The sequence below is a fragment of the Miniopterus schreibersii genome (genome assembly GCF_964146895.1).
Source record: "Miniopterus schreibersii genome assembly, chromosome: 1".
Classification (NCBI taxonomy): domain Eukaryota; kingdom Metazoa; phylum Chordata; class Mammalia; order Chiroptera; family Miniopteridae; genus Miniopterus; species Miniopterus schreibersii.
The window spans coordinates 178,814,997-178,837,837 of record NC_138101.1 but is presented as its reverse complement, the minus strand read 5'-3'; the positions used below and the strand labels follow the sequence as shown (position 1 = coordinate 178,837,837).

The window sequence follows — 22,841 nt, the reverse complement described above, 5'->3', positions numbered from 1 at the left end:
TAAAAACAGTCAGCAAACTACTAATAGAAGGAAACTTCCTCAACATGATAAAGGCCATATACGAAGAATCTACAGCTAATGTACTCAATGATGTAGGAATGAAAGTTTTTCTTCTAAGATCAGGAACAAACAAGAATGTCTGCTTTCACCACTTTTGTTTAACATGGTATTGGAAGTTCTAGTCAGAATAGTTAGGCAAGAAAAATAAAATGCATTCAAATTGGAAAGGAAGAAGTGAAATTGTCTCTATTTGCAGAAGGCATGATCTTTGTATGTAGAAAGCTAAAGAATCTACACCAAAACAAAAAAGTACCAAAAAACCTGTTAGAATTAATAATAAATTCCGCAAAGTTGCAGGATGCAAAATCAAAACAAAATCAGTTAAGTTTTTATACATTAATAATGAACAATCTGGAAAGGAAATTAAGTAAGAAATTCCATTAACGATAGCATCAAAAAGAATAAAATACTTATACTGTAAGTAAGTTTAACCAAGGAGACAATAACTTATACTTTGAAAAGTACAAAATTTGGCTGAAAGAAATTAAAGACAAAAATAAGTGGAAATACATCTGACATTCATGGATTGGAAAATTAATAATGTTAAGGAAGCAGTACTATCCAAAGCAACCTGCAGGCTCAATGCAATCTCTGTCAAAATTTCATCAGCTTTTTTGCAGAAATAGAAAACCCCATCCTAAAATTCATGTGAAAACTCAAAGGACCTAATAGCCAGCACAGTCTTGAAAAGAAAGAAAGTTTGAGGGCTCACATCTTCCCGGACTTAAGCACATACTTGTGCACCAGTGTTAAGGCAGCCGCATTATTCACAACAGCCAAAGTGTGAACACAGTCAAATGCACATTGACAGATGACTAGATAAACAAAATGTGTATATGTACAATGGATTATTATTCAGTCTTTAAAAGGAATGAAATAATTCAGCTATGTGTTACAATAAGGATGAACCTGGGAGGCATTGTACAAAGGGAAATAAGCAAGACAAAAGAACAAAATAGTATGATTCCTCTTACATGAAGTATGTGGAATAGGCAAGCTTGACACAGAAAGTACTGTATAATAGAAGTTCTCGGGCTAGAGGAAGGAGGAGTGAGGAGTTATTCTTTAATGGGTACAGAGTTTTTATTTGGTATGATAAAAAAGTTCTGGATATGTATAGTGGTGATGGTGACACAACGTTATGAATGTACTTTATGCCACTGAATTAATGTCACACTTAAAAATGGTTAAAATGTTAAATTTTATGTTACATATATTTTACTACTAAACAAACAGCGAGTTGTGTGTCTAATACAGTTTGACTTAATGTTATGTTTATTTTATCACAAAATAAATAAATAGTGGGTTGCGTGTTCTGTAGAGTTGGATTGATGTCTAGGGGAAATTATAAGATTATCTTGGGATAGAAAAGGCCTACAGTTAAATAGGGGGAAAATAGGGTGTTTGTCAATCTGGTAGTCATAACTCAACAAGTGGCTATTATCATTTGTGTTAGTGGACTGTTTTGTTTCATTTTAATTATGCTCAAAGTTATTATTTGTGGAATAACAGATTATTAAACAATGGTCTACTTTTTAACTTTTAGATTTAATAGACAAGAATCTGAATGAAATGAAGGGTTTTCTTCCCTGGCCTGAAAGTAGGCAGTAGAGACCCCAACTAAGGTGATAGAACTCCAGAATGACCAATTCTTCCTCTGCAATGTACTACCCTTGGGAACTGTCCTACAACAATTGTCCTACCATTTCTTATTCACAGCCAGCCCAAAGACTTTTTTTGTAAAGCAGTTGTTCATATTTTCTACAAAGATACAGTATAGCAAAATGGTTTAAAACTTACATTTGGAACCAAACATCCTGGCTTAGTGTCTTTTCTTTGAGAAGAGCTAATTGACCTTTTGTAAAGTTATCTAATCTCTTTATGCCTCACCTTTTAAATTCATCTGTAAAATGTAATAATCACTTCATGTGAGAAGATTGAGGTAACGTATGTAAAGTACGCAGCAGAATACCTGGTACATATTTAATGCTCAATAAATATTAGGTGTTGCTGCTACTATTACTGCTGTTATTCATAAACACGCTCAAGGTCCAGACCTGGAAACGAGTCCACAAGAAGGCATTTCTTGTTTAACTTTCTAAGGCTTTTATTTTATTTATTTATTTTTAAAAAATATCTTTATTGATTTCAGAGAGAGGAAAGGAGAGGGAGAGAGAGAGATAGAAACATCAATGATGAGAGAGTTATTGATCGGCTGCAGCCTGCAACCCGGGCATGTGCCCTGACCGGGAATCAAACCCTGATCGCCTGGATCCTAGGGTGACGCTTAACCACTGAGCCACGCCTGGCCGGGCTCTAAGGCTTTGATACTAGGCACTCTTTCTCTCCCAGTCCTATGGAAAAGGGGATGTCATTCTTATGCCATATTTAGTTTTTTTGCGTTTGAGACTTCTAAATTTTGAGACTAAGCAACCCATTTTAATCTTGCTACTGTAAACCCAAATTAATTTCAGACTGAGGTAAAGAGTAAAGAGCATTTATATGAGCATAAGAAGCTGCAACCCAGGATACACGATTCAGGTAGCGACCTAGATTGTGCTCTGGGGAGAACAAAGAGAAGGATTCGTAAAGGCAAAAATCACAAAATGTAATTCTTTCATGCAAATGAAGGATTACTGGCTAGGTTTACCAGGCCTGGTTAGTTCTGATATGCAAATAAGGGAGGCAAAAACTACAAGAAAAGAGATAAAGTCCATATGTGTCTACAGAAGGGTTGTTCCAGGATATTGATGACTCAGCCTTGAGCTGAGTTTAGCAACAGATTTAGCAGCTTAATAGCAGCTCTGAGAACTGAGGCTCAAAGGTGCATAGGCTGCAAAGGCCCTACTTTCTTAATAGCCTCCTGACTCCATTTTAGTCCCTCGCCCCTCCCCCTCTCCCCACACACCATTATTAGTGCCTCCAGTTTAGATATGTGTTTCACACCACATTTTAAAATTTATTTTTTTTAAGCCTATTGAGTCTAGGTCTTTTTCTTTGACTTCTCCCCTTAATCCTATTTGGATCGTAGATTCTGAGAACTGAGTTAATTATATCCTTCAGCCCCATAAAGACATTGTCATCATCAGTACAAGCAAGATCCTTTTTTGGTTTCATTTTTACCCTTCATTTCTAACCTCATCCTGTATCCTTCCCTAATAGCTACTGACTCTAATGTGTCTCCACATGCCCTTAAATATGCATGCATTTTGGTAAGTAGGTAATACTGTTTTGTGTGCATGAGTTTTTAATTAATGAGAAGATATTGTGCTATTAATATCAACATCAAATTCTAAACCTCCATTATTTTATATATGATTATTCAATGCTTCTAACTTTTAACTATATTTTAGTTACCAGTTCCCCAAAGAATGGACACCTAGATTACAATCAGTTTTACACCATCACAAAACATCCTGCGATTAACATATTCTTACATCCCCCTTTATAGATAGGATGATCACATTGATCCAAACTGAGATGCTTGTGAAATTGAAGGGGAATATTTTGATTACAGGTGTGTATATCAGGACTACCAACAAACCAGGATATGTGGTCCACCCTGTTCATTGTTCTAGGACACAGCCAATAAATCAGCAGATATGCAGTGGGGTAGTCCTTCCCCTTTTGTTTCCAGCTGATATCTGTTGCAGTTGATTGGTGAATGTGTTGGACTTATTATTGCTTATTTTTAATACCATTCTTTCTAGATAGTAGTTATGAGGGAGAATGTCTGGGTCACAGGTTATAGACATACTTAAAAGTTTGAGTTCCAGTCCAGTCTTATCCTATTAATAGATAGATGGACTTTTTCATCTCTGTCTTCCCGTATTTCAGGTTTATTCACATTCGTACCGTGTAGTTATTCATCCTTTATCAGACTATCTGGTTTTGGGCTGTACCAGGTACTACTAATTTGCTAACAACTACTCTTAGTGCAGTTACTCAATATAGCAGCTCTGTAGTTTATAAGGATTTTTTCAGATTTGTTAAGGTAATTGGACCCTAACAATTACCTTTTGAGATAGAGAGGGCAGCATTTGTAATTGTTATGTTACAGAAAATGAAGCAGAGGATCAGAGGTATAATGACTTTTTTTAGTCCGCATATCTGTTAAGTTACGGAGTTGAATTTGTGAGCAGGTCTTCTGATTTTCATTTGCTTCTGCAAAATCTGAAAGGGACAGGGAAAAGGGTCAATTTCTGTTTGTGGTTAAAGCAAGGGCTGTCCAGTTTAGCTTTATGTCTTTCTCAGAACATAACACAGTGCCTGACACATGGCAAATCATCAGTGCTTTTTTTATTTATTGCTTGATTTTTGAGAGAGAGAGACACACACACACTGATTGGTTGTTCCACTTATTTATGCATTCATTGGTTGATTCTTGTATGTGCCGGCCCTGATTGGAGATCAAATCCATAACCTTGGCTTATCTGAATGCTCTAACCAACTGAGCTACCTGGCCAGGGCCAATCACCAGTAATTTTTAATGAACAAATGAACTGGGGATTATGCAGATATCCATAGGGCCCAGATTTGAATTGGTAATGTTGCTGCTACTCAGTGCTTTGGTGATTTCTGTTTATTGCGGCAATGCAAGTGAGTCCAGTTCTGTAAATGTTCTGGCCGAAGAAAGGGATTTCACATCAATCAGTCTAGGAATTCTCATGTTAAGTGGTGTGGTTCATTTACAACCGAAACAGCAGTAGGTTGTAAACATGCCTGTATAATGTGATTTCTGGAGGGAGTAGACTGTACTTGTTTGTTTATAGAAAATTTCAGTAAGATTTCTTCTGCTCTTCTTGTTTAGACACTGTCCTGTAAGTTTAAATAACCAGAAGCAAAGTCCCTCCTCTTTCTTACTACTGTATTGCATTCATCTGCTTAACACATGCTTCCTACCCAAGATTCCCAGAGGCAGCTGTAGTGCTTACTGAGGATGCTGGATTTCATTGAAAGATTTTTCTCCAAATAGTTTGTTCTAGTATTGAGAATGGCTGGTTGGCCTGAGCCACCTACCTCAAACCTGTCACAGTTTTGAAATCATTTCAAAGCCTTCCATAAGGTAGTCTCCACCTACCTTTCCACCTTATCTCAAATAACCACTCACCATCCCTTTTCCAATCCCGGCCACCCACTATAATACAAATTAAGAGTGTTCTAAGAGAAACCATATAGTAACTTACATTTTTTATACCCTACCCTTCAAGGAAGTTGAAGTGGTCGTCTTCCAGAAGTAGTTCTATCATGTATCGTAAATCCTTCTTTTCATTCTCTAGCCACAGATATTCTGTGCACAACTTATGCTATTTAAGTGAAATATTTCCTGCGGCTTCTCTCTTCAGCCATGCATTTTCTTAAATAACAGATTAATTTTCTAGTGCTTATATTAATATTATGAGCTTTACGTGCAAGTTCTCATCCCACCAATGAGGAGAACTTTTAGAAAGCCCACTTATGTCTCTCTAAGTATCTGCTTTCTATTGAAACCAGTAGTAGGCTAGTGATTATGGCTAGTCCTTCCAATTGTGCTACCAGATTTTTGATTTTTAATTGTTTCCAAACTATCTCCTTTCTCTTTGCACTGTGCTTTGACTTATACAGTACCTGACATAAAGAAAACCCTAGGGAAGTTCTGTTTTTTTCTTTTCTTTTTAATGCATAGGTAAAATCCCTTTATAACAATGGTTTTCATAAACTGAAATCCTTCCCACAACTTAGTGGTTGGTCCATTGAAATAGTACTTTGGTAGTCAGTTTTCTTCTTCTTCTTTTATTTTATTACGTTAAAAACACTTAAATGATACCTACTCTCTGAACAGATTTTTAAGTGTAAAATACACTATTGTTATCTGTAGGCACAATGTTGTACATCATATATCTAGAACTTACTGTTGTGTAACTGAAATTTTATGCCCGTGCCTGTTTAATATAGTCACTCTTAGAAGCGAAGGATAGAATGGTGGTCACCAGGGGCTGGAGCAAAGGGGAAATGGGCGTTGCTAATCATTGAGTAGTCAGGCTTCTTCTGCACATAAAACTTAGCAATCATTGTCCCCAAGTATATGGTTGTTTGCACTTGAGGTAGAAAAGGAAAAAAGAGTGAATTTGGTGATTTAGTTTATCATGAAGCATCACTTGCTTTTCTAATTCTAGGTTTCCTGCCAACACTTACACTACTGCCCCCTCAACTTAAAATAGAAAAAATAAATGAGACTACCAAGACCATTTCTTCCAAAACACCGCCATACCCAAAGTCTCCCAAAGGTTGGGAGAAGTATGGAAGGGAAAGTTTGGTTAGGAATCTCTCTTCCACTAAATTAGGAATTTTATTTGCCAATTAGTTAAAAGCGGAGCTGCTTCTCATGAACACAGGTAACCCTGTTACATTAAGGAAAGACAAGAATTGGGTTCACTGAATGCCATCAACAGAATCAGAATCACATCTTAAAATAATCACCATTATTCTGTCACTGAGTTAGCACAGATCTTTATTTATATTCAACAAACCATGTTGGTCACTGTGTTCGTATTTTTAGTTCTACCTGATCTGAGTGGGCAACTCTAGATTCTCCTAGCCTCTGTTGGTGATAACTCTTCGCTGACCTTGCCCATGAGTGTTCACCAGCTACATCAGTCTGCCTCACCAGCCTCCCCTCTCTACTAGGCCTTTCCTCTCTCTTTCTCTTCTTCTCTAATCCCTTTCTTTTTCTTCACCCCTGTCTCCTTCACAACTCCTTCATGATTTTCTCAGGGCTGGGCTTCAACATCGTCGGTGGGACAGATCAGCAGTATGTCTCCAACGACAGTGGCATCTACGTCAGCCGCATCAAAGAGAATGGGGCTGCGGCCCTGGATGGGCGGCTCCAGGAGGGTGATAAGATCCTCTCGGTGAGAACTGGCTTCGGCCTCCTTCAGTGTCCCTTGCTCCCTAGACCCTGCTTCCTACTCCTAGCGCCTTCCTTGGTAAGATTCCTGCCTGCCTTTTTGGATCAGGAAATATCCAATTTGTAGAGTTCAGTGGGAGGGACCTTGATCAGTGATCTTTTCCAGCCCTGCCCTAGAATATGGAGTATATTAACTTGCTTGATAGACAAAGCAAAATTAAGTCCAGAGTCTTAAGTTACTTACCCAAGTTCAAAAACATGAAACAGAGGGTTGAGGGACTGGCGGGTCGGGGGAGGAACTTAAAATCCGCAATTTTTGTTGTTCTTCCGTTATACTTTATCACTTCCTCTTTGTAGAATAAAAGATTAATGTCTCCCTTTACACCAGAAGCAGCAAAAAAAGAATGTAGGAATTGTGTTCTTTTTAGACTCAGAGCCCTTTTTCTACCCATTATTAATATAAAAAATTGGAATGCAATCTGATTTGGATATCTGTCCACTCTGCTCCCATTTCATTCTGCTAATGTCTTGGGTAAGACCCTTACTACATGGTAACCATTAATTTTATTGTTTTCTGGAAGTTCCTAAGGCAGGGACCACATCTTTTTTTAACCTTTTACATTCTAGCACAGTGTTTAATATGTATTTAACAAATAAAGCAAGTTAGTAAATTCAGGCAAGCCCAAGCAAGGTTGGCTGATGAGAATATAAATAAAACATCATGGATGGTAATATCCCACTGTAGTCCTTCTCACTGATCATTTTCCCTCTTTTTAGTCCATTAAGCTTCTGGACCCCATTTATTAATCTGTTGAGATAGAGACAATGATAGTCTAACCTACCCTTTATCTCAAAGGATATTGAGAAGTTAAGAAGCAGATTTCCTATAGCTCCAAGGAGGCAGACATTCTAAAGACATGAAATCAACTTGAGTGGTACATGAAGGAAAACTTGACAGGGGTTAAAATAAAGGTGTAGCATGTAGTTAGAAACTATACAGTCCCATATTTTGACACAAGAGGGACTTGAAAAGTATAAGGGTTAAGAAAGCCATCTTACTTGGAAAGCTTTGGTTAAAGGTATATTATTGAAAAATGAGAACGGTTATAAGTTTTTCAGCACCATAGACTAAGCAGTATGCTGAGAACTTTAAACTTATTTAATATTGTAGTAACCTTATGAGTTAGGTACAATTATTATGCCTTTTTTGCAGCTAAGAAAGCTGAGGCTTGGTAAGGTCAAGCAGCTTGCCCAGGGTCACACAAGTAGTAAGTGCAGAGAGGCTAAAACTTAGGCCTGTCTGAATTTGGAGCCTGTACTCTTTTTTTTCTTCTTTTTAAAAAAATTTTATTGATTTTAGAGAGAGGAAGGGAGAGGGAGAGAGAGGAAGGGAGAGGGAGAGAGAGATAGAAACATCGATGAGAGAGAGACATTGGTCATCTGCCTCCTGCACACCTCTTACTGGGGATCGAGCCAGCACCCCGAGCGTGGACCCGGACCTGGTATCAAACTGGTGGCCTCCTGGTGTGTGGGACGGTGCTCGACCGCTGAGCCACAGCAGCCAGGAGGAGCCTGTACTCTTAACCAGCTACTATACTGCCTCCTAACAGGTCAATGGGAAGCTAGGATTAGTTATCCTAAACAGAAAGTTGCGTGGTGAGTTAATAGTAGATTTTATGTAAAAACGGTTTTATATAAAAATGGAAATTAGTCTTTCTATAAAGGGTAGAATGGATAAGGAAGAAAGGACTTAAACTTCAGTGTGAGAGAATTTGTTGGACAGCAGCCGAGATGAAGAGCCATCGCCCCACAGAGAAATTATCACAAAGCCACTCTAGTTGTTAAAAAGGGTAGGACATGAATGTCGAGGAGAGAAGTAGATGTCTAAATAACTTAGTTCGCTTGATTTTAAAATTTATAGCAAAGAGGATTTCACTTTATCAAAATACAAGATATTATGAAGATCTATACAAGGTATTAAGTATTACAAATATATATAAAACACATTACAAAGAATGATTCCAGTTTATGTTCTGTCCAATAAGGAAAAGACATGTGAAAGAAGGGAGAGGAAAATGCAAGTTAGATATGGAGAGAGATAAAGAAGACAGAGAAAGAGGAAATGGTGGAGCGTATATAGATAGAAAACGCCAGCATATCCTCTCCATTCTATCCAGATCTATAGTCGTTGACTCCAGTTTCCCTTCCAAGAGTTTGCTCCAAAATTACTCTTTCTAGATCCCATTCCTTAAGAAAGAGTGACTCTCTTGTCTCACCATCCTGTTTCCTCTTTATCCTTGAGTGAACTAGTTAGCCATTAATTATTAAACAACATCTATGCTTTAGCTCACTTTATCCCTTTGACGTACTTGAGTACTTTTTATTGGCTTTGGAGTCTCTATAAAATGATGCCAAGTTATTTATTAGCCTATATTCCCATTCTTTTTGTTGTTGTTGTTAATCCTCACTCGAGGATATTTTTTCCATTGATTTTTAGGGAGGGAGGCAGAGGGAGGGAAACATCAATGTGAAAGAGACACCTTGATTGGTTGCCTCCTGCATACGCCTTGGCCAGGATGGGGGATTGAACCCACAACCCAGGTATGTGCCCTTGACTGGGAATCGAGCCACATGCCCTTTGGTGCATGGGCCAACACTCTAACTACTGAGCCACACCTGCCAGGGCCCCATTTAGTCTTTATGGACTTTCCTATTCTCCTCACATGGGTCCCTGTTGTAAAATATGCCCTAATTCTTTGTTTTAACTTTAGCTAGATAATCAAACTAAGAGTATGCCCCTTCCTCAGCACACAATCGTTTTGGATAACTAATAGAAGTATCATTACATTATCTAGATTTCTTGTGAGTTATTATTGACCATTAATTGAATCTTTGCATTTCTCCCCAAATCCCAATGTTTTGTCTTCATTTCAAGTTCTAAAATTAAATAACTGCATATTTTATTATGCAGTTTTCCCTTTCTCATCAAAAGTGAAGTTTAATTTTTTGTGATCACTGTGGATGGTTTAAACTGAAAAGAAAGAAAAAAATTTCTTTAATAAATGTAAATGATATTTAAGATTTAGGCCCTATTACATCTGATAACCATGAAACAAAAAAACAGATATTACCAATAGAAGAACAGACCTGGGCTGAGATGAGGGCAAGAGATTCCTTATCCAAAGTTCATTTGTGTGTGTGTGTGTGTGTGTGTGTGTGTGTGTGTGTGTGATGGCAAGGATGGTTTAATATTTGTATAGGTTACCAGGGACTCTGGGGGAAATTTACTTTTGTGGGGAAAAGAAAAGTCAGCTGTATAGGTTTCTCATTTTTCCCATGTGTCTGCCTAAATGAAGAGAGGTGGGTAGTCAAGAATAGTGAGTCGTCAGTGAACTATACATTTTTATAAAGCTTAGGGTGATATAGCTAGTTATTGTACTGCACAGATGAGTGTATCATTTTGACCACACCCCTTAGATAACAATGGCACAGATCAGGCCGTTAGTCAGCTGCATTTCATATTCTGTTCAAATGCACTTATTAATTTGGTGGATGAAAGAGTTGAGTAGTCATCAACATTTATCAACTATTGTACTTGATGGCCTGCAGAGCACTGTGCCAGGTGCTATGGAAAATCAAAGAAAATAAAAGACTTGTTTCTGCCCTCAGCTTAGAAATCAATAGGAAAGACCCACCAGAAATCCTCATCCAATCAGCTGCAGAGACATTGAAATATACAGAATCCTTTAGACAAAGTACCTCTAAGGAAGAGTCTTTGTCTTGTCATCTCTGTACCTCCAGCATGTAGGCCTGAGGCTGACACAGAGTAAGTATCTAGTAAGTTACTTGCTCTGTGAATAAATTATAGCATGATTGACATTTTGGGTTGGGCCTGATTAATTGGAACAGGATAATATTTTTCCTTCAATTTTGATGGAAAAAGAGACATCCCCCCTCCCCAAAGTTGCAGTTCATTTCAGGATCTTGGTAAAAAATTAAAATATCCAGAGTATAATCTGAGGTCAGTGCTTATTAAATTGAGCCCATTTTTTCCTCTACGTCTTACACATCTCCATTTATATTATCCTATAGTTAATAGAGTTCTTGTAACTAACATCCTGAGATAATGCTAGATTATCCTGAGGCAATTCAAAATGATTAATCGTCAAAGAAAACTAATTTTAACTCAGTTTATTCATTTCCTAAGGTAGGAAATAGGAAACTCGTTTTTAAAGACTGCTAACAACCATAGTTAAAGCAAAACATTTGTGTTTTCCCATCAGAGCACCTAGAGTACCACCATCCCAATTTGCCGAACATTTAGTAAAATTTTCTAGCATATTGCAAATCTGCCATATCTCAGGTTCAGTAAAAAACTTACTATGCCATGAGTTACGGAAGCTGAAGTAGTAAGTTTAGGAGTGTTCTAAGATTTCTCAGTTGAGTAGCTCTTGGTACTAGAAGTGAGGTCCAAGACCATCTGGCCGTCACCCAGAAGTCTGTTACCAATGCAGAGTCCCAGGAACCTTCCTAGACCTGCGTTATAACAAGATCCCTGGGTGAGTGTGAATAAAGTGTGAGAAGCACTGCTCTAGGCAAATATCTTTCAAGCCTTTTAAATTATTACCTATAATAGGAAATACACGTGTGCCTATGGGGGCACAAACACACACACAATTGAAGCAAAGTTTAACAAAATAATAATTCTTCTATATGTGATGATTTCTGATATGTTGTGTTTTCTTCTCATTTCACTTTTTAAAAATTAAATACTGGATTGCCTTCACTGTCTTCTGTAATAGGTCAACAGACCATATATTTTTTTAAAAATCACTACTGCAGTAAATGGAAAATCATTGATGAAATCTGTGGATGCATAGAATATGTATTAAATAGGGTAAATAGAGTGGGTATGGCAACCAGTGAGAAGACTATTTCAGGCATTTTAGGTTAGAGCTAACTCAAACTTCAGGATCACCTGGAGGGCTTTTTTAAAGCACAGAATACTAGGATAGGGCCTAATAATTTTCACGTGAAGCAAGTTCTCCAGTTACTGCTAATGCTGCGGACTCTGGGACCACACTGAGACCCTCTGGTCTGTATTAGTAAAGATGGTGATAAAGAAAGTGGATATCACATATGTTTAGGGGTAAAGCTTACAGAACTTGGTGGTTAATCAGTATGAGCTGGAATCTGTAAAAACACGTAGAGAAGGTAAATATTAGAAAGCAAATTTGTCTTTGTAGTAGAGATGACATTGTCAAGAAAGAAAGAATCATAATTTGTTTTATGGGGTTGCTTTACCTTGGGCAAAGGATGAGAAATGGTTTTTTAAAAAAAGAATCCCCTTTGCATTTCTAAAAGACCTCTTGTTTGGGGTTTTATTTATTTATTTATTTATTTATTTATTTATTTATTTTTAAGCAATTAGAGTAAAAGTCCTCTTATATTAGAATACCGTTGGGCTTAACTAGGAGGGTCAAAAGACATAATTAGTATAATGTGCCCATGCCCTGTATAGCACCTTCTTTTGCCTGATGTCACCAATATCTTTCTTCCTGTTAGCAGAAGGAGGCTCAGCAGAGGACCAAGTTTACATACACACTGAGTCATTGGTGGGTAAAGCTTCTAATAGGGCCCAGGCTTTTCAGCTTTGTGTCATACTGAGAATATGTCAGTCAGGCTTTGTGTAGTTATGGCTTTTTCAGGGTGTACTCTGCAACCAAGCCTCAGGAAATCACGTGACACTTATGCTCAAGTGTTATTCAACACTATTCATGTATTATAGGGATTATAATGATGAGTTGAGATAGGAGCTCTCCAAGTTATTTACAGTAGAATGTAAAGTGATTATGATATAAGGCAGAGTCTGGTTTGAGCTTTAAGATGGTTATATAGTACAGAGAGTCAAGGGAGCATATCAGTCACATCTAGAACAACCTTGTCAGTGAAGTGGCAGTTAACTAAATTGCTTTTCTAATGCTACTTCAATATATTCAAATGAATAAAAATATTAATATACGATCACATTATATTTTTATACAACTCTAAATTTTTTCAATGTGTTATGTACAGGCGTGTCCCAAAAGAATGTCTACTCACTTTAACAGCTGATAGCTCAATTTTGAAAATGAAATGTATTTTAATAAACACTGCCTTTATAATTATTCAAAGTGTGTGTATACATTTTTGGGGGAACACCCTATATTAGATACAAATGAAACTGCAGAATCAAGAAAAATTCAATTTACAGCATTAACGTGATGGATGGTTCCATACTAATGAGATAAAATCCCTGCTTACAGTGTAAATTTCTATAGTTGAGCGTTTTAAAGTGAGGGTTTTGAGGCCAGGCAGCTTGAGTTTGAATCCTGATTTTGTTGCTCCCATTGTATATGCCCCTGCACAAGTTGTATAGCCTCTCTAGTTTTATCAATAAAATGGGGCTCCTAGCTTATGGGACTGTTGTGAAGACTGAATAAATTCGTACACGTAAAATGAATGGACAGCTCCAGAGATGATGATAAATATGCAGTGGTTCCTGGCGATTATCACTGACTACTGTGGCAAAGATTATTTTGAACTCAGTATATATTTTTAAATCCTCATCTGAGGATATGTTTTTATTGATTTTTTTTTTTTTTAGAGAGAGAGGGAGAAAGAGAGAGAGAAACATCGATGTGGGAGAGAAACTTTGATCAGTTGCCTCCAATATGCACCCTGACTGGGGATCAAACCTGCAACCTAGGTATGTAGGACAACACTCCAGCCAACAGCCACCCGGCCAGGGTTGAACTCAGTATTCTTGCCGTTGAATGTCATATAGTTCTCTCACTTGCATTCATATTACTATGAAACTTGTCTCTGATATTGAGCTATGACATATCTGGCACTTTGTTAACAGAACTGCATCATTAACTTATTTGTCTATCTCTGAGAGAAAGTAAATACATACCTATTTCTTTAAATGAGAAATACAGTTATCATATGGGCTAAATTAGGTAAGTGAGTATTCTCACTGCAGCAATCTCACACCTATTCTCTCCCCAGGAATTAACTTAAAAATCAAGTCATTGAGAATGACTCAATTCAGAAAACTTGAAGTTCTTTCCCTGTGGCCTATCTACAAAAAAAAACAAAAACAAAAAAATGGGTGTGGCTCAGCGGTTGAGCATCGACCTAGGATCCAGGAGATCTTGGTTCGATTCCTGGTCAGGGCACATGCCCAGGTTTCGGCTCAATCCCCAGTGGGGGACGTGCAGGAGGCAACCAATCAATGACTCTCTCTCATCGTTGATGTTTCTATCTCTTTCTCCCTCTCTCTTCTTCTCTCTGAAATCAATAAAGATGTATATTTTTTTAAAAGATCCTTTCCCTGCCTATTAATTTTTATTTTTTAAAAAATGATGTGATCAGAACATGGTTTGGTAGCATGAAATCAAAGTCCATCAATTTAGAAAATCTTGTATTCATTTCTATACTATGGGTACCAGGTCTGATTTTATTTAAGATCAATCTTGGAAGATAAATAGAATTGTTTTAAAGGAAAGGGTATTCAGATGGTGGATATAGCTTAAGCACAGGTATGAAAGTAAGAATATATGTTTTTTGTCTCGGGGTCAATAAGTTATGTGATTTAGCTAAAGCAAAGGATATGTGAAAGGGAGTAATGAGAGGTTAAATTAGGAAGGTAGATTCCAGCCATTTCCTGGAGGACTTTGCATATCAGAATGAGAAATCAGGCATGTACTCTTCCCTCCCCTGTTCCTACTTCTGCTTTTGTTTTTGAGCCATAAAGTGCTATAAACAGAATTGTGCTTTAGAAAGATTGGTCTGGAGACATAGTGTTTGAATAGGGTGGTATGGGGGAGTACCCAGAGAAAAGTAAATCAGAAAGAAGATTACAATAGTTCAACTAAAAGTATCCACAGCCTAAAGAGAGAGGTAATAGAAAGAAAATAATAGCATATGAGGAATGTCATTATGTTAGACTACAGGATTTTGCAATATATTATATGTGAATATTGACAGAATGGGGAGAGTTTAAAACTATTATCAAAATTTTAGCCTGAAGGGATGGTAGTGGCAATAAGAAGGAAGTTGGGATAGTCTGGTTTTGTGGAAAGTAATAAAGAGGCCTTGGAAGTGTTGAATTGGGGCCTAGCAGAATATCGAAGTACAGGTACCCAACAGGAAATTAGGTAAATCTGGAAGTAGAAGTAGGGATACAAATTTGGGGGTTGTCTTGAAGATTACAGTTGACCTTGTGAAAGATCACATGGGAGAAAAAGTAAGATGACAAGAGACAGCTGACACAGGAATATTAAGAGGGAAGGAAGAGGAAAGGAATTAGGAAGGGAATAGTGAAGAACCAAGAGAGCCAAGTATTCATAACCGACAGGGGAGAGCTGCAGAATGGGGAGGTGGTCTGGAGCCTGCAAAGGGGGCTGTAGGATTTGATTATTGGAATTCACTGCATAACGTTGAAGCCCAAGGCTTATGCCAAGTGGTGACTAATGTGGAGTAGAAGTAATTAGTAGTAGTAGGAACTATTAATTTGGGAAGGCCAAACTGTTGGTAGATGAATTCACCAAGGATATTGGCAGGAGATAGAGTGGAAGGACTACGACAAACCCCTAGGAGAAGGAACACTGTCAAGGAAGACAGAGGGTTCAAAAAGTCAATGACTTGGGCTTCCACTGAGCAGAGAAGAGTCGGTGAGTCAAAGTGGAGGAGTAGTGCAGAAAGAATGATAAAATGCAGGGCACTTTCAGCTTCCTTCCGGTGTTTAAAAACCCTAATCCTAGCTTCTACACTTACTATGTCTTTGGGTAAATTACCTAACCTTGCTAAGCTTCAGTTTCTTCATCTGTGAAAACAAGATAAAAATAGTGTCTGCCTGATAGGATTATTGTGAGAATTAAATTAGATAATTCATAATGTAAAGCATGTAGCACAGAGCCTGCCGAGTAAACATGTTAGATAGATGTTTTTGCTGCTGCTGCTGTTGGTGACGTTGACATGTGTAACGGATAGGTAGTTCTTGCATAAAGTGGGCTGTGCTGTGTCACTGAGTGCAGCATAGGATAGATAGCACTGTAGCCAGTGTCACTCCTGACACTAAAAAGTATTAATACCAGTGGTTCTTCACATCTCTCACCTCTAAGTGGTAAGACTGACCTACCCAGAAGCATGTTTGTATTATCACAGAAACATGTTTTTTGGTAAACTTGAGGAGGATAGGAGTGTTAATGGGATCAAGGGAAATTGTTCACAATAGAACAAGACCAACAGAATGGGCCAGTAGATTTGTACCACACCAAAATAAATTGTGGGAGAGTTTCATATAATTATATTTCTGGAGTTGAAGGTGGCAATACCAGGGATTAGAAATAAACCTGGAAGACCATGCTAGCTGTAGAAAGCTAGGCCGATGCTTATGGAAAACATACAAATACAGCAAAAGAATTCCAGGTGTCCAAATGAGACAGGCCATAAGAGCTAAGATGAAAGGGAGACTACCTTTTTTTTGTTTTAAGTTAAGTGATCTTCACATGGCCCATGGAACTTCAATTTTAGGAAAACATAGCTTTGAAAAAAGTTATGCTGAGTTCTAAGGGACTTTACCCATTCTCCTAACCCTTGGAATTTGCTCTTGTAGGAGTTTGTTTTTTAAATGTTTGGTCACACGAAAGTAAATCTTTGACTTCAGAGAGTTTACATTCTACCACTTACTACTTTTTCTTGCTGTTTTCCACAGGTAAATGGCCAAGACCTAAAGAACCTGCTGCACCAGGATGCTGTAAACCTCTTTCGTAACGCAGGCTATGCCGTGTCCCTGAGAGTGCAGCACAAGGTAGGTGTCGTGTAGGTGTCGTGTTATTTGCTGCTAGGAACCTGGCACCAGGCTTTTGTACCTTTCTTGTGAATAAACCCTGTGATGTAATCTTCAGTGGTGTGTTTGGCTTTTTTTCCTTTCGCTCCCATTCTTTTTTTTCTTGTTAATCCTTACCCGAGGATATTTTTTCCAATGCTTTTCAGAGAGAGAGTGGGAGGGAGGAAGGGAGGGGGGAGAGAGGGACATCGATTGGTTGTCTCCCACACGCACTCCGACTGGGGGCAGGGAGCGAACCCACAACCCAGGTATGTGCCCTTGAACCCTCTACCCTTCGGTGTGCAGGCCGACACTAACCACTGGGACACACAGGCCAGGGCCACTCCCGCTCTTTTGAACAGCTTGTGTGGCAAGGGTCTTCTGGAACTCTGCTTATCATCAAAGGAAATTCATCACAGTATCTTTTGCAACCCAGGTCCTAGCTTCAAGGTAATGTACCTTAAAGATAAAACTTGACAACCAAATTGAAATAAATGGGGGAAAAATACCACCACAATCAGTTTTTCAGTAGAGAAGGAAAACATGTCTGCCATTGAACATTCTTTTTTGTAAAACTCTAAGTACAAAGATGGTGGGCTTTCTCATGCCTACTCACTGTGTGCTTTTCCCTTTCACCTCCACGAACCATTTACTTATCAGTTTGGTGACGCTCCTGACCAAAGCCCTGATGCTCAAAGGTGAGCTCCAGGAGAACGGAAAATGGAATTCAGGATTCAGTCAAGGCAGGGCCTATCCCTGTATCCACTTCTTAGGTCAGGTGTCTTATAATTTGAATGATGGAAAGAGAAGCCTATAGACATAATTCCTCCCATAGCAAGGATTTTGGGGGCATTTGCAACACAGGTTCAAGGTGTCTTTAAAGTTCTTTTCTCTTAACTTGATGCCTGGATGTGATTTCTTTTTACTGACTTACCTCTGAATCTGTTTACCTCCATTCCATACAGATTTCACCTTTGTCCGTGTCCAGTGTTACACAATAGGGGATGAAGGACACAACCGCATCTTAGAAGGGAGTGGGTGCCTTTTGAGAATTGTAAAGTATTTCCAAATAATGGCATTACACCGATGTGCAACTTACGGTTAGATAACAGATCATTTAAATAACATCGCTCAGATCTGCTCTTATTGTACTCTAATGACTGATAATCTTTCTAAGTAAACGTTCTAGGAAGATGGACGTCCCCCCTCATCCCGCCCAGTAATTTTCAGGTTTCTTATAGGATCGATGGACTTCATTTCATATCTTCATTTCCTGATATGATACACGTAGAACTTGGTGGAAGCAGTACAAAAGCAGAAAGGTGTTATCTGATTTACCTTCAGGGTTCCGTTAGGTCAGTAGCACAGCAAAGTCAGATGCCTCCCCATAAGACTTACTTTGTTTCCAACAAATTGGTGACATTGATGTATCAAGTAAGAACAAACGGAGAGGACACCCTCTGCTAGGTAGTGCCTGGATTTGCAGCTTTGGGTAGTCTAGAGACTGTAGACCCAAGTAATGTGTCAACCCAGATATTTCAGTTGTTGTAAACACACATTGGTCACTAGAGTTAACATTTCTCTTTCCCTTCCAGTTACAGGTGCAAAATGGGCCTATAGGACATCGAGGTGAAGGGGAGCCGAGTGGTATTCCCATACCTATGGTGCTGGTGCCATTGTTTGCCCTCGCCATGGTAGCAGCCTGGGCCTTCATGAGATACCGGCAACAACTTTGAAAAGCTTGCTTTCTCCCAGTGCTCCTGATGAGGAGAACATTTCTTCCTTTCTCTCATCCTCCCTGCCATTCTCCCATATCTTTCCCTCACTTTGCATAGCTCACACATGATTTAAAGAGACTGCTTCCCAGCCTAGAACCTTGCTGTTCAAAATCTCCAAGTCCTCGTTTTCTAATGGGAGAGGAAAGGCATTGTTTGAAGGAAAGCTGAAGAAAAGACTTGCTTAGAACAAATGAGGAGTTGGACATTTTACTAGGACCGCCAGTAGAAGTTCAGCTACAGCCAAAGAGGGAAAAGTCCAGTCTTCCCGTCACCATGGTGATACCTATTTTCTTAGCTGGCATGCTGCAAAGGCCAGCGGTGTGATATAAGAGGAAGAGAGGATTTTTCTTTTTAATGATCTTCCTTGGGAAGTTTTTGTGGTCTTTATTTACTTTCTGACAACATACTTGGGTGCCTGTATCAAACAAAACATAATGAGGAGACCATTTTTACTTTTTAAAAAACAAATATATATCTACACATGTATACACATATATGCATAAATGATAGTATAACAGTGATGCCTTATGGAGAGGTAAAGAGGTAGAAAGCTGCCCTGGTTTCTAGGTTCCTGATGTAAGGGATGATCTTAATTGAGGGAGTGAGAGAGAGCCTGACAGGATGCCCAATCTGAGTCATTAAAAAAAAAAACACACAAAAAACTAAAGCAACTAATTTAAAATCTTAGAATTCTTATTTCTTCTCATAATAATTAAGGTGAAATTGAGGCAAAATTCCATAATCCAGCTTTGCGCATGTCAATCTGTTCGAAAACCTTTGAGATTTAAAGATAAATCTTGCCAATCTCTGGTCTGCCCTAGTGACTTTTTTGATACCTTACAGTCCTGTGAAAGTATCAGCTGGAATGATTGTGGTCAGAGCACTAGTGATGGGGCCAAACCAACCCAAAGAAAAAACTCTAAAAAGAAAGAAGATAGTGCCTCCAAGGTGGTGCCCGAGCGCTCAGGCTATCAGCCAGTCTTTCCGGTTTCTAGTAACAGGCAAATCTTAGCGAAGGAACTGCTCCTGGGCAGCATGGGCATGAAACCAGCCGTGCTTCTGATTCAGTTCAGTTTAGAGGGTTTGGATTGCTAGTTGTTGTTTTTTTAAAAAAAAGTTCTTAACACTGGGCTTTTAATGAATGAACAATTTTGTGGGGAAGGGAAGAAAAGGTTTGTTTGTTTAGGTGGGAGGGAAGCTCCGTAGGGAAACCTTGAGGGAAGGATGCGGAGGAATGGATGCTGGGGAATACTAAGGCTAATAAGAAGGTAGGGACATCCTGGTTATGTGCTGCTGAAGGGTGGTTTTAAAGCACTCAGGAGAGCTGGCCCAAGGCTAATTTCCTGGCTTCAAGAAAATCATTTCCATAGTCCAAATATACCGGCTAGACCATCGGCCTTATGCATACAATCTTGACAACAAGAGTATGAGGACTTTCCCTCGGATGATCAGTTGTGTCTGTTTTTTAGCTCAGATGATCTAGCAGGTATTTTACAAATGTTGATTGTACATCAGCTTTGTTAATACACTTTTACAGAGTAGTAAAATACATATAGCCTCCATCCTAAAGGGATTTTTGGTTCCAGTTTGGAAGAGAACACCTATACACATAAAACGTAATTGGCCTCATAGTCAGGGCAGTGTAAGTTGGTGTCAGATTTATATTGCAGACAACAAAAGGGAAGAGTTACTGAGAATTGAGACACTTGAGAGAGTTCCATGGAGGAAGGGGACAACTTAAGGACCCTTTAGGAGCTCACAGTCTAGTTAGGAGAATTTGTAAGTAGATGAGAAATTAAAAGTATATATATCATCAGGTTAAATAACAGTTGAAAACACTAATAAAAGAAATAGTACTGTTCACAACACGTAGCAAAAAAAGATATGCAGACAGCCATCACTTTTTTTTTTTTTTTTTAAAGGTATTCAGAAAAAGAAAGCTGGCACATAATGACATGAGGCCAGAGTGGAAAGGGAAGGCTTTTAAAAATAAAAATCCCAGTAAGACCTCGCCTCTGGGTCAGCTATTCCTATAGGGAGAAAATGGCTTTAAACAATGCTGGTGTGACTCGTGCCTTTAAACCTGAACTGTTCACTTAGACAACTGCATTTGTACGTTCCACAGAGAAACACAGTATTTTAGTTCTCGCCTCAACTGCCCCACTGTGGAGGCAGCCTCTTGGGCTCTCCTTGTATCTGGAGGTATGTGCAGCCACTTCTGCAGTGGGCCTACTTGCCTCCCAGGATGCACCTCAGGGTTTGGACATTAACTCTTGAGAAGACCTGGGACATACATACCAAAGGAAGCAAAATGGCAAGCAAGAAGAAAAGCTATTTTTAGTTTTTTATTGGTTTGTGTAAATAAAGAGAACACCTATCCCATCACTGTTAGAAGTTTTGCTTCGGTTGATAATAGGGATTCTGATGCACTTTAATAATTTTGGTTTTCTCTGGATTTAAATAGCATCTAAGGGTCAATAACATTTTAGGCAGGTGTGCTATATTTTTATTTCTGATTCTCTAGAAGACTACATTATCATAGATAAGATGTCAGAGTCTATTGTAAGTCATTTTAAAAAGTCTATGCTCTTTATAAATTGAATCTAATATTCCTGTCACTTTATAGAGTGTATCTAATTATTCCCACCACCTAAATTACTGTGTTCAAAGTTTAAAAAAAAAGAAGTATTTTTAAGACCATGTACTTAGAACACTTTTCTATAGTTACCCAGTATTATACATATAACCCTAATAAGACATTGTTTGCGTCAGTCGTCTGTTTCCTTTTCCTGCCAAGTTTTATCTGTGCTAATTGATTTAATTAATCATACCATCTAGCCATGTATAATGGAACAGGGAAATTAATATTTGTTACTGCATCCTGTGCCAGTTATTGTACTATAAACCCTGGTTGGTAGCACTATTTGTTCATGCCTCACAACTCTGAGATCTAAGTATTGTTATAAAGACACCGTAGAAAAGAGGACAAGATTACTCCTTCGGATTACATACGTGGAAATAACAGAATCAGGATTTAAACTCGGGGCCACAGGTGCGCCAGCAATGACATTTCCTCACTGGCAGTGCTTCTCAAAGTGAGGTCTCTGGTCAAAAGCATCAGCATCACCTGGAAACTTGCTTTTAGAAAAGCAAATTCTTGGGCTTTATCCCAGACCTACTGACTCAGAAACTGAGTAGGGCACCCAGCAATCTGTGTCTTAATAATCCCTTCAGGTGACTGATTCAGCTGAAGTTTAAGAATCACTTCTCAGTGCCAAAAATTGTCCTCATGTTCTCAGTTCAGAATTACCCAGAGAGCTCGTAAGAATTCTGATGCCGGCTGCACCTCGGCCAATTCAATAGGCGCTCTGGGTGTGGGAGTCAGGCACCATGGAATACAGTTTACCAGGTGATTCTGGTGTGCAGTGTCAGTAAAAAATGCGCAGTGGCATTTAAACCTAGACACCGGTTAAGTTACACGCAGGCATTGCTCCAGCCAATAATGAGGATTTCACTTGGGCCTTTTTAGAGCCCAGCTCTCCGTGAGCTTCTGCCCCAAATATAGATGTGAAATAAGTGGAACATTGTTTGGCTTCTGATTTGCTAAGGACTGTCCAACCTGCAGCAAAATGTATTAGTGTTTTAGGTTGTGCATCTGTTACATCAAAATCAAAACTGGAACACTGGAGCAAAAGGAACCAGAATGACTGTTGGATGAATCTGTCTCAGAGGTGAGCAAATTGAGGCTCAGGGAGGTGAGCTAATTTAACCCATGTCACAGACTTAGCTTGTTGCAGAGGTGCTCTTTCTGTCTCATCTTTATATCTTGAATGTATCCACTACATGAACATACACAAAACTCCTTTTTATCTCAGTCTGCTTCCATCTTCTCTCTTTGGGTCTTAAATAAAGACCAGAGGAACTGATTGACTACTTAAGGGTATTGCAAGCACCATGCATAATTGGGAGGTGCCACAGAATAACCTGAGAAAGATCTAATATCAAATTCAATTAAATGAGCTCTTCTGAGACTAATTCCAATAGTTCTAAACTAGAGAAGTATGTTTTTTTACATTAGACATCATTTTTCTTGTGTAAATAAGCAGGTTAAGATACAATCTCATGTGGAGCCAGTAAAGATTTTATTCTAGTCAACTTCAGTTGAAATTTATCTTTGTACAGATGAGGTTTTTCCCTTCGTTCAGCAAATGAGTGCATGCCGGGTGCTGAAGATACAAAGATA

The 22,841-nt window shown here is 38.6% G+C and overlaps 1 protein-coding gene across 1 annotated transcript in view; it reads left to right on the top strand.

The window, feature by feature from the left end:
• Positions 1-20,985, top strand: part of LOC308549079 (synaptojanin-2-binding protein) — a 35,611-nt gene extending 14,626 nt beyond the window's left edge. The window contains exons 2-4 of the mRNA XM_081121370.1: positions 6,814-6,950; positions 16,707-16,802; positions 18,416-20,985. Coding sequence (XP_080977496.1) covers positions 6,814-6,950; positions 16,707-16,802; positions 18,416-18,556 — 374 coding nt within the window. The 3' untranslated portion in view covers positions 18,557-20,985. The remainder of the gene's footprint in view (positions 1-6,813; positions 6,951-16,706; positions 16,803-18,415) is intronic.
• The last annotated feature ends 1,856 nt before the right edge of the window (positions 20,986-22,841 follow it).